Source organism: Molothrus ater, chromosome Z, assembly GCF_012460135.2.
Source record: "Molothrus ater isolate BHLD 08-10-18 breed brown headed cowbird chromosome Z, BPBGC_Mater_1.1, whole genome shotgun sequence".
Classification (NCBI taxonomy): Eukaryota; Metazoa; Chordata; class Aves; order Passeriformes; family Icteridae; genus Molothrus; species Molothrus ater.
In genome coordinates this window covers 63,809,878-63,826,564 of record NC_050511.2, presented here as the reverse complement: position 1 = coordinate 63,826,564, position 16,687 = coordinate 63,809,878, and the positions used below count along the sequence as shown (strand labels likewise).

General features: G+C 40.7%; 1 protein-coding gene across 2 annotated transcripts in view; it reads right to left on the bottom strand.

Moving 5' to 3' along the window:
- Window positions 1–12,967, bottom strand: part of PTAR1 (protein prenyltransferase alpha subunit repeat containing 1) — a 33,883-nt gene extending 20,916 nt beyond the window's left edge. For both annotated transcript variants that reach the window (XM_036403063.1, XM_036403064.1), the window contains exons 1-3: window positions 12,882–12,967; window positions 9,040–9,209; window positions 4,139–4,205 (exon numbers count right to left, since the gene is read on the bottom strand). In XM_036403063.1, coding sequence (XP_036258956.1) covers window positions 4,139–4,205; window positions 9,040–9,209; window positions 12,882–12,967 — 323 coding nt within the window. The remainder of the gene's footprint in view (window positions 1–4,138; window positions 4,206–9,039; window positions 9,210–12,881) is intronic.
- Between the last annotated feature and the right edge of the window lie 3,720 nt (window positions 12,968–16,687).

Genomic DNA, 16,687 nt, shown 5'->3' with positions numbered 1-16,687 from the left:
AAATTCCGAAGATAGAATCTGCAGAAAGAAAACACACATTTCCCAGAACCTGCAGAAGTCACAACTAAAAACTGAGAGTGCAAGAAGCAGAAGAAATTTTGGCATGGGTTTGGGTTTTGGTTTTTCTAATAATTTCTGGTTCATAGTAATGATAGGCATGGCACAAGTAAGTGAGGAGCAGATGATCAACTCTCTGAACAAAAAACCCCAGTGGGAGGGGAGGAAATATTTTCTGGAAAGATCTGCTATCAAATAAGAAGGCAAAACTCCTCTGCAGTCTGATGCAGAAAACATAATGTTGTCCTAAAGTTATGCCCAAGTCTCACAAACAAATTGACATATTTCCTTTCTGTCAGTACATATTTTCTGTCTGAGTTGGTAATTTTTAGTAGGAAACTGACTCCATCTGGTACTTTGGCTTTGTGTTGCTGTAATTGAACTTAGAACCACAGTCAGAAGCTAATGGTTGCAACACTAACAGTGAGCAAATATTATTTAAAATTGAAGCAGAATAGGGAATGTATAAATCCTTAAGCAAGTTTTGCTTCTGATAGCTACTGGAGCACCTGTTTTTATCTCAACCAAGTTCCAGCATGCTTTCAGATGGTTTTTAACAGTTCAGATATACTGACCAGAAGTGGCAGACTGATCAGACCATTCTGTTCTAATGCTCTCAAATTTGGAAAGCAGACAAAATAAATATTCAGGGTCAGCACTAGAGCAGGTGGAACAACTGCTTCGTTACTGCAATGCAAAGGTGACATTTTGGTAAAAATTACTTACCACACAGACACAATGAAAATACAGCTTTTAAATCAGTCTGATACTTAAAACAAATGTATGTACATTTTTTAACAAAGATTTAGATTACCAAGCCACCTACCTCCCAAAATCTGAACTTTCAGTGAAGTAAGTGTTCTTTCTGTATCAAAACATAGACTCTAACTAAGCAGCTTCACACTTATACACTCTTAAACTTCCTCTTTTGCAAAGTTGAGGAACAGTACAGACAAGATCCACCTTCACTGCTGTAGTAGAAAAGCTGCTTTTAGATGTAATGATGTTTAAATGAGAGGTTCTCCCATTCACAGAGGACTGCAAGCATTAGTATGACTGAAGTACCATACATTCCCACATAAACCTCTTCTGAGCTCTTTCAGCTAACATCCAACTTGGGATATATAATTTCTAGCTTACTTTCTTGCTGTGTGGATCATAGATAATGTTTCAGTCTTAAGGATTATAGCTCCCATAAAAGATAATCTGGAGTAATTTTTACTTGCCTTACGCTAACACTTTCAAAGTCATTTATATCTGAAAGCAAAATGTGACTTTTCAGAGCATCTTGTTACCTAATGTCTTTTCATCAATTGTACATGCCAGGAAGTATAACAGGAAGAACAAAGGTATTTGTAAAAATTCCTTTACAATCACTTCCATACAAATTTTGGTCATTTTAACTTGCAAGACTTTTCAACTTCTAAAAACACAAGCTAACTGAATTTAGGATTAACAACTGGAGAGATCTCTTATGCCATTCAGTAAAACAGGGGTTTCTCTCTCAGTTCCTAGGAAGTGACACATCTATTCTTTAGCAAGTCCTTCTCTGCCACATAATTACCTCTTGCTCAGGGTCTCAGGGTTTCGGTTATAGTCCCTGGTCTTCTGTCACTTTCCACTCACTTCTAATTTAAATAAATAAATAAACAACAGATGTATGTGGTAGGCATATTTCAACTGTTCAGAATAGCTACAAAGTAAAGGCAGAGCACCTAGTCCTAGTCGGCCTAGATAATATGTCTAAAGTTCTGTGTTCTCCTGTGCTTCATTAATCAGATACAACTTTCTAAGATTGTCAGCTGAGCTGAAATGCCCACTTGTCTTCCACAACACCATTCAAGTCTTCTGACATGGCTCTGCCAAGTCCTGTGTCCTTTCCTAGGAAAGGATTTCCTTTTCTCTCTCTTCCTGTATCTTCAAGTTCAGTGCTACTGAGTCAACCACTATCTCTGAAGCTTTCAGTAGAATTCAATGTATGAAAAAGAGATTATCCCAGCCTACAACGAATAAGTCAATAAATTACAAGAATGTGTGCAGGGCTGCTATTCAGTAAACAACTAGAATACTTTTTAATTTTAAGGCTACTTAGGAGTCTATAATGCTTTTTTTCCCCTCAAAATAAAACAGCGAATGTACAATGCAAGATGAATGTATGTAGAATGTATGTAGAATGCAAGATGAACCTGGCAAGACAAAGACTGTCTGAGCAACAAGAAACCAATCATCCCACAACAGATCCATCATGTTCTGCAAGCAGAGTGCAAGTCTCATACAATTAGTTCTCAGCTTGGAGTACCTCAGGATAAGGATTTATTACCAGCATCTGCACAGAACACAATCAGTCCTCTACTCTGTGACTTTTTACACCACACATCTGGCTAGCCTGATCTGTAATTTCAAAGAGAAGCTGAAATATATGTGAACATAACAAAAGTGCCTCCCCTTCAAAAGAGCAAACTCCAGCAGAAGCCTAGAACAATGAAGGGTCAGATTCAGCAAAGTAGTTCCCCTGCTAGAATGGGCTTGCTGGTAACCTCCACAGATACTGACTGGCTTGTGTAACAAGATCTCTCTGGATGCTAAACAGAGCTTCAAAGACAGACTGACTGGTAGATCACTAGTCAACAATTCGGGGAGTAATGCCCACTTCTGTAGTAATTTGTATGTTTTTGTAAATGATAATCATCAGAAAAGAGAAAACAATCCTCATCCATATTCCTTAGCATTTTTAATTCCACTTACAACTTTGAACTACTTTCCTCATGCACATAAAAGCGAACACTTTCAGTTGTCAGGCACAAAAAAGCCTGACTGATAAGGATGAATGCATGTGCAATAAAAAAAATTCCACAAAACATAAACGAAAAATCAATTATAAGTACCATAAAATGAGATTACTGTAGCAGCTCTAGTACTTATACAAGTTCCTAATTCCATTTTAACTTCACAGCTACTCAAGTTAGACATTTTCATGACACTAAACCCTTTGCTATCACATTCATCCCTTTTTTTAGACCTGAGAGACAGAAAGAACACAGCAGAATCCTTCAGAACTGTATCAGCAGTGAAAGAAGAAAAAAGAAAAAGCTGAATTTGTCATAAGTAGGGCTGACAAACAGACACAGCATCAGAAGTGCACTGTAACTACAGAAGTCCTGTTTTTCATTAATGCACTCCTAGAGACCATCACAATTTTGCCAGCCCTCCAGCCCTCCTGAAACTATAGCTTTTATAGACTGCCTCCAGTCTTACCTTGGCAGCAGAAAGAGAATATTCCTCCAACTCTGAAATTTACAAAACAGCTGTAAGATTACAAAAGTGTAAGGAATTGTTGTTTCTGCACCTCCTGAAGAGCAAGGAGGTAAATTCCTCCTCCTCCTCCATTATGACTCCTGGACAAGTTCTGAAGGTTGACCAATGATGAAGCTATGCTAAACTCAACAAGTACAAGAAAGTAGAGGGAAGGGGGGAAATGCGTTTGAAATAAAGGGTAGACACCTTCTCCCCCTCTCTTGCAGTGTATCTACTGAGCTTGATAGCCTGCACTGGGAGTGGCAGCAAACTGAGATGGAATCTCAAAAGAACTCAAAGAGAGGTAAAAATGAGAACAGTGAATACACACAGCAGACATCAGCTGAGCACTACCCTCATTAACTGCAGGAGGAAAGAGGAATGGTAGTTCAGTGGGTCTTATACACCCTGAAAATGTGGTGCAAAGATGCCTTCATATGCAGCACTGTAATCATCAGTCTTCAATTAAGAAAAACACAACCAAAAAAAAAAAAAAAAACCCCACCAAACCAACCCTCCCCAAAAACAAAAAAAACCCCAAAACAAACAAAAAACAAACAAAAATAAAAAAAAAAAAAACAAACAAAACCCCCCAAACAAACAAACCAAAGAAGGGCTGTCTCAAATTATCTGCAACATATAGGAAAGAAGAGATTTTTAACATTCCTTCAAGCACTTCATAGTTGACAAGTTCTTGCTGCGTCACTAACAACCACTTGAAACAAAGCTTTCAGCTGACTCATGTAAGGCCTGGGCCTTTTGATGGCATTTTCTGCGTGCAACATACCTCACATTCCAAGCAGTGGTGAAGTCGGGGTTCAGCAGTAGCAGGGTACACGTGATATCTGTCAGCTCTAAAACGATGGAACAAGAGACATTAAGATTAGCAATGATTTGCACACAGCACTGATCCCTCTGCAGTCCCTTACTCCCTCTCATTCCTCAAAGTCTTCCTGCTATGGGCTGCCATCCTCTGTAAAATATTGCTCTTATTCCAGAAATGAGAGAGCATTAATTAATTAATAGTTAATTTAAGAGGGAGCAAGATCTGCCATATCCTCCCTTTTCATTATTTAAAATAATGAACTGAGTATGCCCTGAGCAAGGAAAAATCATAATATAAAATCCTTGAGTATTCAGTGATTTTAACTACACACACTACATACAAGAAGCAGAGAATTCTTCAAAGAAAATCCAAAGATTTTTAAATACTACAGAAAACAAAAATATACCCTACTATTTTAGAACAAGTCTGAGCTGCAGATGGCTGCCATATATCATAATGTTACAAAAAATACATACACTATAAAAAACCTGTAGCTAAAAAATGAAACACCACAGCTATGAATGAGGATTACAAAAGAACTCCCTATTAAACTGTACAGAAAACACTTTAAATACATTGTTAAGTGCCTCAGACTGAAGTTTTAAGACTAATTCAATAAAAAACCCAAAGCAAAAATGAAAACATTTGCTTGCATCCCTGCATTTAAGCACTGTATACCGCAGATTTATGTATTATACTTATTTTTAACTATGTCATAAAAACTGAATGTGACTATACAACCTTTTACTGTAAATTAAATTTGGCTACATCCTCTCCTAATCACCCTGAATTTAACATACTAATTAGATCATACTTCAGGTGATTTCCAGCAAATAAGAGGTACTTCATTCATTGAAGGAAAAAGAAAAGGATGGTATCTCATGGAAACAGATCTCTGGTTAGTGCAGTCAATATGACTGCAAAATGAATTAACTGTTTAGAAATTCCATAGTAACAATACACAAATTAATTCAAAATGCAAAGGGACTTGGCTTCAGGTATCTTTGAAACAAGAGTCAATACCTAAGTAGGTCTAAAAGTGAAATACCTTCATATATTACTGTGTGTCTGATTGATGATTTATGTCCAACAAAGAAATTTAGTGTTTTCCATTATGTTCTTCATTATGAGGAACACGCTAAGCCACCATATAATGCAAGGGGTAATGGAGGGGGCATGGTGGGGAATTCTTTGGTGTACTGTGACTTTACACTAAGCTATAATGTTTTGAAAAGTGTCTCAAGGAAAGAACTTAAATTTCTATTTTCACAAGTTAAATCTCTCTTTGCTGCCAAGGAATAAATATTTTTCATACACGCAAAGCTTCTTTCTAATTTGCTGCCTGAATGTACAAATATTATTCCTTGGTTTACCCAATTCCTGAACCAGCAAAGTATTTCAACACCCATTTAATTTTATGCAGCTGACTATCCCAATTCAAATAACCAGGATTACTCACATACACAAAATCAAACATACATAAAATTAAACATCTGCTAAGTGTTTTGTGGCTACTGTTTCAATTTTACATTCAGAAATCAGTTTTGAACATTTACAAAAACATAATTTTTATAAGGAGGTAAAGTTAAAATTGTGAGCTATGATTGTTTTATGTACATTTTCCATTTTACCTGCAACAATGGTTTTGGCAATTATTAGGTACTAGCACTGCATGCGTTATAGGCACATCAAGCAATAGTTTATTATAGCCTATTTCAGTTTTTTGAATACTTCTCAGAAAAGCCTTTCAAAGTCTCCTTAGAACAACATAGCTTGTTTATACATGATTTCCAGTTAATATGACCGTTCTGGTAATCTCAAAGGTCTGTAACAGCACCCAATCAAGTTCAACTTAAACAGAACTTGTTTGCATTTTGTCCATTTTTCCATCACAGAGGTTCACTTCATCTTGAATATTATCAAAGGAAAGATGCAGATAAAAGCAAAATCTCCAAGCAGAATCCAGTTCTTTCATATCGACATTCTTTGATGTAACTAATGAAGACTTATGAAATGTGGATTCTGAGCCAGAGATGTGAAATGACACAATTTAGTAACCTCTATGCCATTTTTCAATAGAAAAATGGCTCAATTTATTAACCTCTGAGCCCCTTTTTATTAGGAAGTCCTATGACAGATCTGGTACACAATGATAGTACTTGCCAACTATTCCCCTGTGTCAGTAACAAAACCCAGAATCTTTTATTTACAATTTAAAATTACTTTCTACTAGATACATTTCAGGCAATCTATTGCATTATAGGTGCTCACACTGAACACGTCCTTTTGCATATTAAGGTCTCCCTAACTGCAAAAGGACAAATAAAACAATATGGTTTTAGCACACCTTTAAATATGGCTGTATCCAGATTTTTAGATATTCTGTGAGTAGTTTGTAACACAAAACCATCTTGACATAACATATATAGTATGCATGCATAAATTGAAAAAAAATATTGGAGAAAAGATAAAAATATATTGTAAAATTGGGATTTCTAAACTCAAATAATAGCAGGGGGAGCAGTCATGACTCTGGATTCCAAGAATCCAAAAGAAACTATAACTAAACATCTGTGTCACTAACCTATCAATGAATGACTATAAAAGACCTCCTTCTTCCACGATCCTGTCAGAAAAAATGCCAGACACTTGAATCAGCACCCTGTTGTTCTCCTCTGTTCTATTTTAAATGGTTTACAGTGACTCAAAACGGAAGAGGTGAGTAGAGACTACATCTGCAATCACCACTTATAACAAGCTTCAATAGAATATACAATTGAGTTCTGAAGAAGTAATAAACAAATCTATTTCTTTACTAGATGCAAAAGACAGCAACTACCCTGACAAATTCCAGGCATGCACCTTCATCTACAAAAGCAATCTGGCGCAAAATTCTTGAGAATACTTAAGAGAATACCATAACATCTCTTGACAGAATATACATACTTATAACACCTTAGAGATGAGTCTCTAAGCCCACCTGGGAAAGACTTCCGCCTTAATTCTCTCCACCACTGCAGTTCAGTTTCTGCTCAAACCTTTTATCAAATGTGAAACTCAATTATGTTAAAACATACTAAACTCCTTTACAAATAGGGTTTTAACATGAAGGACCCGACTGTGTTTTACAGTGGTTACAGAAAACCTCAGCAGTCATGAAAATGCTGTAGATACCTCTTCTCACACATGTAAATGAAGAGACAAAACAGAATTGAGTTTCACTTTTGAAATAAAGCCAAGCAGGCACTAGTTTAAAATGCATGCTACTGCAGTATTCACTGACAGAGTTTTCTGAGCTGCATTTTGAGAGGAAGGGCTGTGCATGAAGCTTGTTTCCTTCAGCTTTGAGGGAAGCAGAGGCCTGCAAACACCATCCCTGTGGCATCAGCAGGTGTGACAGCATCACAACAAAGCACCTGCACAGGTGTGACTGGAGCAGGGCACCAGCACACAGGTAATGGCTACTAGCTGTCTTCAGACACCCAAAAACGTGACATAAATGTCAATGCTTGTAGTTTGCCTTGAACAGGAAGTCACACCTGTTCATAATTCTTTATTTTGAATTTTTTTAAAGAACATATACAAAAGAATTTTTCATGCAAGTTAAGCTAAAAACCAAACCAAAACAAAGAGATGAGAAAGGAAATAAAACTTTACAATTACCAAGCTGTAGGCACTAATAATTTCTGGTACCTCTGCATCTGAAACACACTGCACTCATTTCTTACAGTAGATATATACGTCACCACATTTTCCTTTTGACTCAGGAAAACAGGAGAAAATTCCTTCTGCATCAACTAACATCACTTCCTCAAATAATTCACTGAAGTTGTCTGTCTCTAACCTTTCCAGTTTGGGCAAGAGAGAAAGAAACTTTTTTTTCAAATGAAAATAAACTCGTTTAAGTTAAGATGCACAATTCAAAGCCTGCTCCCCTCAGTAACCACCATTTTTTCCACAACAGGTTAAACTGGCATTAGGAAGGGTAAATGACCCAGACAAAGGCATTGAGTGCACTCTCAGTCAGTTTGGGGATTATGCCACTGTGGGTGGGAGTGAGCTACTGGAGGGCAGGAAGGCTCAGCAGGGGGATCTGGACAAGCTGGATCGATGAGCCAAGGCCACTTGTATGAGGTTCTGACTGGTCCTGCCCCTGGGTCACAGCAATGCCATGCAATACCCAGGCTTGCGGGAAAGATGCTTAGTGGAAAAGAACCCAGGGGTGCTGGCCAGAACCAGCTGAACATGAGCCAGCAATGTCCCCAGGTGGTCAAGAAGGCCAAGGGCATCCTGGCTTGGATCACAATAGTGTGGCCAGCAGGATCACATCAGTGACCATCTCCATGTACTCACTGAGACATCAAGGTGCTGCAGTGAGCCCAGAGAAGGGCAACTGGGGCACAAGTCTTTTAAAGAGGAGCTAAGGGAGCTGGAGGTGTTTAGCCTGGAGAAAAGGGGGCTTGGGAGAACCTTACTGTTCTCCAAAACTACATATAAAGGAGACTGTAGCCAGTTGAGTGTCATTCTCTATTCACAGGCAACAAACAACAGGACAAGAGAAATGGTCTCAGGCTACACCAGGAGAGGTTTAGGTTGGATATGAGGAAAAATTTCCTCACTGAAAGCGTTGCCAGAATTGAAACAGGCCATCCAGGAAATGGCATCGTCACCATCCCTAGAGGTATTTTCGAAGACATGTACACACAGCACTTAGGAACATGGTTCAGTGCTCAACTTGGCAGTGTCAGGTTTATGGGTGGACTCAGATCTTAAAGCTCTTTTCCAAACTAAATTATTTTACGATAAATAAAAAATGTGCACTAAAAATCACGTAATATACTCTTCTCCAACTCAGAACTTACCATCCTTGTTCAGCCACTGTTTTCTCTGTCTGTAGAGGAGAAGTTTATTGTGGACATACGGCAAAAGAAACTTCACACACCAGCTCTCCACACCAAGCTTGTTTTCTACCAGGACAATAGGGCTCCGGTTATATCTGGCTTCAGGGCAGGGTATTAATCCAATTTCATCTCTTAAAAACAGAGAGAAATATAATTAAGCTTATTTCTAGTAGGTGACAATTATTTTTCTCAATATGGAAATGCAATGGTTGGCAATGCTTGCCAACCAAACATTCCATCATCTTTTTTCTTTGTCTTTGCTGAAACTGCAATTTGAATAGTTTTATTTGATTTTCACGAAGATCCTAAATGATGAAAGCCCCATTTTTTCTGTTTTTAGACTATCATCCAAGCAGTTTAACTCTGCAGAATCAAGACAAGCACCCTGGTTTTGTAATAAATATGTGACAGAGCTGTAACTGCTGCTTCAGCAAGACAAACAGAACATGCTAACTAGTACAGGCGCCTGACTGATCAAAAGCTACCCAGGTGTGCCCAGCAGCAGCGTGACCAAGTGCTCTGACACTAAGGATCACACAGAGGAATATGCTCACTTCCATATGTCCCATTTTTCATTGTCCTGTGCAAGGCAGTATGATCAATGGGGGGAAGATTTGAGACACAGAGGCCAGTCTGATTAGATGACAACTCTGTAGGAGAAATGTAAGCCTTTAAAATAACAGCGACAAACACGAGCATTGGTACCAGCACACAAAGCAGAAGAGACTCATCTGTTCAGTTTCAATGGGCCATACCATATTTTACTTTTTGTCAGGTTTTTCTAGCATGCTGAATAGCAGCTTTGGCAGCTTCTTAGAAATAAACACAGCTCATCAAGGATTCACATTTGTTTAGGCATAAGGCAACATTGTTTTATTTCAATTATGCATCATTTCTCCAACAATTCCCACATTCAATAGAAAAAATTGTTGCTAAAAAGGGAAATCCTCAGATCTCACTCAGGACAAAAAAGATTTCTTGTGAAGTCAGAAAACAAATTCTCTATCTTAAGTCTTCTTAATACAAGATTTACAGATACACAGCAAGTGTCAGCTCCTAAACCTCAACTCAATTATCTTAAATAAAATTTATTACTGGGTACTCTGAGCGTGCTGATTTAGTTCTGTGTCCTCACTGGACTATTACTGAGATAATCAAAAGTGACACAGTGCACTTGTTTAAGAATGTATTTGCCTATTCAGAAAACCGATTTGATCTTCTGTACATCACAACATATATCACAAGCCACAAAAAACAAAGGTAAGGTGAACTCAAGGTAAAACACTGGCAAATCACATGGCTCTGTCTTCAAATACACTCAGGTCCCTTTTGCTTTCCCAGTCAGCTGAGAAGAGAGAGAAGAAAAAAGCATCCTCCTACCCCACTAAGAGCAAGAAATGAGTATCAAAGCAAGATCCTTATCTGTGCTGCTCTATTTAACACAAGCTAAGCTCTTCAAGAAGCAAGATTAAACCTAAAATGTCATTCCAGTCTGCTTCTTTCAACACAGTATGTTAATAGCCTGAAGTCTGTACGTACCACTGGGTCTTTCTTTTATGAATACTAAAAGTCCTTGGTAAAACGTTGCCTGGCCTTGCATACAGGGACATTAAAGTCTCCAAAAGCAAGGAAGATGCAGTCAGGCACTACTAGTCTAATTAACTCTGTGAATTACCATAAGAACTCACCATCTGTAACTCACAAACAGTATACCAAAGGTAAACAGCAAGGAGAGAAGAAAAACTCACAAAATAAACATCCACACCTTTACTTATTACCAAATGCAAAAAGTCTGACTTGGGTGAGCTAAGTTTCACAACACTGCTTTGAACATGCCAAAATGACAGACAGACACAGTTTGCACAAAGCTGACAAGTGGGTAGGTGTACAAGCAGCCATTGACGAGGGTCAATACATGATGGAAAAGAGGCAAGTATGGGACAAAAGCATGGGAAGTCAACAGCAACATCATGCATGTAGCAGATTCCTTATTTTCAGTGAAGCTATGCAGTTCCCATATAAAATAATTCAAACCTGGATCTGTAACACGTTGAATTCAGGATACCACCTGTCAGGAACTGCAGCTGGCCAGCAGCAGACGACAAGATGAGATGCATGGAAAGACCCAGCCAGCACAGCTACAGCCTGGTGCTCCTGAGGCACAGAGGCAGCACAGCAAGGGCCCACAGCCTACATAGGCCTGAAGAGTCCCATTTCAAGTAGTTCAACCACTTCAGAAACCTAGCAGACATGACTGTCACTTTTTCTACTTTGAGGGATAAAGTAGCAGCAGCTTGTGCTTTTTCACTAGCAGCATGTCACAGTACATCAATCTCAGCACACACAACTCTTGCAGCCTACTTTCATGTCTGAGATTGCATCTCTGAAAGGAAATTGCAATAGCAGCAAATTCTTAAAAAACATCATCTCTAAGTTTGCTACCAATAAAGCATTTTGGCAGAGGAGTGGGAACTATGAAAAAATCAGAACATTCATTCATAAATACTGGCCCTTTACAGCACATTCTGCTTCACATCCTGAAAATGAAGCTTCAAGGCAAAATGCAGCCTTTTTTTAAACAGCATCCATATGCTGCATTTTAAAACCTGGCCGCCCACCCAAATTGCTTACTACATTTAGAGAAACATGAGGGTATTCACTGTAATCTTCTCTTGTTTAGCAAAGGGATAAATTAGGTGACATAAAATTTTCCTATTCAATCGTTTAGTTTATCACTTTCTGGAACAGCTTAACAGGCCACTACCTCAGAGACTGCAGTTTCCAGCTGACACAAATACACCTCACTTAAATTAGGAAGTTGTTATTCATTATGTGCTACCTTATTTGCTGTAACCAACATGGAGCGTGCACATGGGTTGAAAGATTTTTCCCTGGTTTGTGTCTTAAAGGCTGGGGAAATACATTCTGGGAAAGAGAAGTATGGGAGGCACTTAAAACAGGGTCTCAAGGCTGGTCAACAACACTGAAAAATAAAACAGACCATCAGGCCCCCAGACTTCTGGATAAATCTGATTCTCACAACCAATTACTGTGGTTTGCATTTTCATAGTCATTCTGTCTTCCTCAAAACAACACACAATGAAATGACTAGCACTTCTACCAACAGATATGGATTTGAAGGTGGGATTTACCACACTGCTCTGTTTGTGCAAAGGTGCAATTCAGGAGGCTTCTATCCTAAGCTTTATTCCCACCAGCGCCAGAGCTCTGTTCCCGGCAGACAGAGAGCCCGCTGCCTCCTGCGGGGCTCGGCAGGGCTGGCCCACCCGCGGGCAGGCTCAGCCCCAGCCCGACTGCGCGATGAGTTTAACACTGCCAAACACCGAGTTCAGAGAGAGGTCACTAGCGACTTTTCTTTGAAAATATATCCATCGCTTCCAGACCGCGGAGCCCTCGCTGGTTCCCATGACGCGGTGCGTTTTACCAGAGGGGCGCTTGTGGCCGCCTGGCTGCGGCCGCGGCCGGACCGGTCTCCAGGTCCAGGCTCCCGGAGCGAGCCAGGAAAAGCCGCGGCAGCAGGAGAGTACCGAGGACAGGGACACGGCGCCCTGCCCCACGGAGGCACGGGTGCCACCGCAGCTGCCCGGAGCCGGCCCTCCCGCTCGGAGGAGACCCGGCTGGTCCCCGCGGCCGCTCACGGCGTGACCTTGGGCCCGGGCCCGGCCCCAGCCCCGGCCGGCACCGCCGGGACCCGCGCCCCGCCCGCCGGCGGCCGCGGAGCGCGCACGGGCCGGAGCGCGGGCAGCGCTCCCTCCGCGCCGCCCAGCCGCGGCCGCACTCACATGTGTGGGTTCCGCTGGAAGGCGTTGCGGATGTCCTTCACGACTCGCTGCACCAGCACCGCCACCTCCTCCGGCGACTCGGCCATGTTCCCGCAGGCGGCGGCGGGAGCGCTTCCGGGGCAGCGCGGCCGTGGCGGGCGCGGGGCGGTGCCGGGGCGCGGCCGGCGGGGACGGGCGGGAGCGGCGCCCGGTCCTTCTGACGTGGGATTATCGCTCCCTGTGATTGCTATGTCGGCAGTCGCGTAGGCCGCGTAGCTTTAAAAGATAAGCACTATGTGCATAGCTTCTCTTGACTCCCAGGAGACATGGGAGCGCTGGTCTGCAAGGTGGAATGCGAAGAGGCGATTCTAATTCTGGACCGTAACTTATGTATTTGCTTGTCATTAGAAATTAATATATTTACAAAGCATTAACCGTGCGTAGTTGATTTGTTTCTAATTTGGAAGCTTGCAATGTCATCATAATCTGCTTCATGATTGCCTTCCCCCCGCCCCCCCCCCCCCCCCCAGAGGCCTGGTAGACCCTTCCATATATTCTCCTTAAAAATACAAAATAATAATAATGAAATGGCCTACGGGACATTTTATAGGGCCTTCTTAATAGCACATATGTTTAGTGGAAGAATTTAGACTAAATAATGCTGGCTTCAGGGAATTGTGTTACATGTTTATGCTGTTCCAGATTTTCATGCGCTTCGTAGAATGTATAGACGCTGTATTTATGATGTGTGGTGTCTAAAATCGTTGAAGCAAACAGATACATTCTGGATGTCAAATAAGCAAGAATACAAATATGAGGAAAGGTGTTGAAACACTTGATGAATATTGGGAGGTATTTTTAGCTGAAAAATACAAGCTGTTTTTTCAAAATAGCTTAGGTTTCTGGGTTCAGCATAACCCTGAATTTTTAATTTATGCCTATTTGCCTTACTGGAAAGGACTAAGTTTTATGTGATGGACAGTATACCTTTTCTGACTCGTTGCCTTCTCACTTTGTCCTGTGCAATTTGTTCGTGTAAAGGTTTGAATCACATTTGTGAAAAGCACCAAATTGAAGTTCAGTCTGGGAATACAGTGACTGAAATAGTTCTAGCTATGAGGTTGGTTTGGGTTGAGTTTTTTTTGTAATTCTGTTAAGAGGTTTTGGTGAATTAGACCTAAATGAAACAATTTTCAGATGTCATTAATCATGACAAAAATACTCTCTGGATTAAAAGTCTAATTTTTGTGTTTGTGATGTGTTGGGGTTTTGGTGGGTTTTTTTGGTTTTAGTATTGAGTACAAGTTAAAATCAACCATAACAATGCAAAGTTCTTAAAGTACTGAAAATTGACAGAAAACTACTAATGTACTAAAAAGTTGCAAAAGTAGTTATTTAGAATTGTGCAATCAACTGACAATATACTGTCTGACTTCATGCATACCTTGAAGAAGAGGACTGAATATTAAATTGCTATTCTTATTTAAATGTCATAATAAAATTTATTTAATTTGTACATCTTAACAATTATATACATTGTCAAAGCTTGTAATGTGGGCATTGGTGTTACTATTGTGCATGATACTTTATTGTAGCTTTATGCAGTGATTATTGAATGTCACCCAAGAATGCTTACGTGCTGTAATTTTGTGGAAATGATAATAATTTATTTCAGAAAACACTCTTCTGTTACATTTGGCATAGGGCATAAACTGTGGAAAATACACTGTAGTTAAATAGTCAGGAATTATCTCTCTGTCACGCACAGAAAACACATTTCCCTGAATTATCCATTCCCATGTGATCTGGGGCAGTCTCAAAAGTGTTGGAAACTATGTGTATGAGGATTTCTTCTGTCATGGGTACAGAATAATATGTTCTTCTAACTATCTAAAGTGACATAACAAACTCCTAGTACATTAAAATTGCCTTAATAAATGCCTAAAAGGTTAAAACCTTGCTATTCAGATCCAATTCACCAGGTATGAAATGTAGTTGTTAATTTGTTCATGGCCACCTTTGCAACACGTGTAATAATCTTGGCTTGTTTCTGTGCCCCTCAACCATTTTAATTTGTTAGAGCTTTATGGACAAGTCCAACTGAGTTTATTGCAATTGATTTCAGTATTATATTTTTTGTGAAACCGTCTCACAGCTGGTACTAGTTGTCCCTTCTTTGTGGGGGTGGAAACAAGTGCGTGGGGAAATGGGCACATCAGTCTCAGTGATTTCCCATGGCCTAATATTTTTCTAAGCAGATCACATTGTATGGCCAACATGAGTGAAAGTGCTTCATCACTGGCCTTGCTTTTCTATTTATTACAAAGGTTGTTTGAAATTTTGACAGCCATGGGACAAATGCAGGAGGCCACAGCACATTTTTTCATATAGTGAAAAGCATGAGTCTTCAAATTTTTCAGTGATGGTTCTTTCACATGAGAGAATGTGGTGGGTGTGTGTATGGTTTTATACTCAGTTGTGCACGTGTTTGCTTCTGGGGTTAGCAAGCAGAAAGCTGTTGCTGTTTCAGACAGGTGCACCCGCGATGACTGAGGTAGCAGTACTTTGGTTCAGGCCTGGCTGGAATCAGCCCCCGTGTGCAAACCCTGTCTTGTGGGAAGTCTCATCTTACTGGGGACTAATGCCCTGAGCCAGAAGCACAGTACCTTGTCTGGTGTGGAACTGGGTGGAATGAAGCATTGCCACACTTTTACACCTGCAGCACACCAAAGGAGTGTTTGACTGCAAGGCTGTCACTTCTCACTACAAGTGTCTGCTGTCACCAGAGCCCACTGAGCTCTCCTGCACTGGGCTCTCTCAGGCAGGGAACCTTCTCAGGGTTACCTCTCAAGAGTGACAGAATGCTTTACCCAGTGTTTGATGTCTACAATGAGGGATGATGTAAAAAGGCCTAAAAGTAGTGTAGACAAGCCAGTCATTTGTCATGCAGTAAGTACTAGGTGGTATGACTGCTGGTCAGTCATTGTTTTACGATATTTGGTAAACTGCACAACATTGACTCAGAGTTATGGAATCATTGTGGTTAGAAAAGATGTTCAAAATCACTGAGTCCAACCTCTGACCAAACACCACCATGTCAAATAAACCATAGCACTAAGTGCTATGTCCTGGAGGAGTCATTTCTTGAACTCCTCCAGGAATGGTGACTCCATCACCTCCATGGGCAGTCCATTCCGATGTTTCAGCATTACTGCAGTGAAGAAATTCTTCCTGGTATCCAACCTGACCCTCCCTGGGGTGCAGCCTTAAGGCCATTTCTTCTCAATCTGTTGCCTGGGAGAAGAGACCAAGCCCCTACCTGGCTACATGCTCCTTTCAGGCAGCTGTAGAGAGCAATACGGTGTCCCCTTGAGCCTCCTTTTCTCCAGCCTAAACACCCCCAGCTCCCTCAGCTGCTCCTCACAGAAATTCTGCTCCACACCCTTCCCCATCTCCATTGCCCTTCTCTGGACACACTCCAGCCCCTCAATGTCCTTCCTGAACTGAGGGCCCCAGAACTGGGCCCAGGACTTGAGGTGTGGCCTCAGCAGGACAGGGAGAGCTGACTCCTCTGGGCACTTGTCCTGCAACTCTGTTACAGCGGTGTTCAGACATGGTCAGGTACTTCTGGCTTTGCTCCAAGGAAGCTCCAAGGTTCACCTGAAAAATTCTTTGCATATTGTTATTGCATCAAATTTTAATATCCTAATGTAATGGTTTTACTGCAATAAATTATATTTTATTATAAAGGTTGGTCACCAATGTAGGGTGTGTTGTTCATTATGTGGTCAATAAGCATCAGTGGGCTTCTGGGAACAGCATCATTG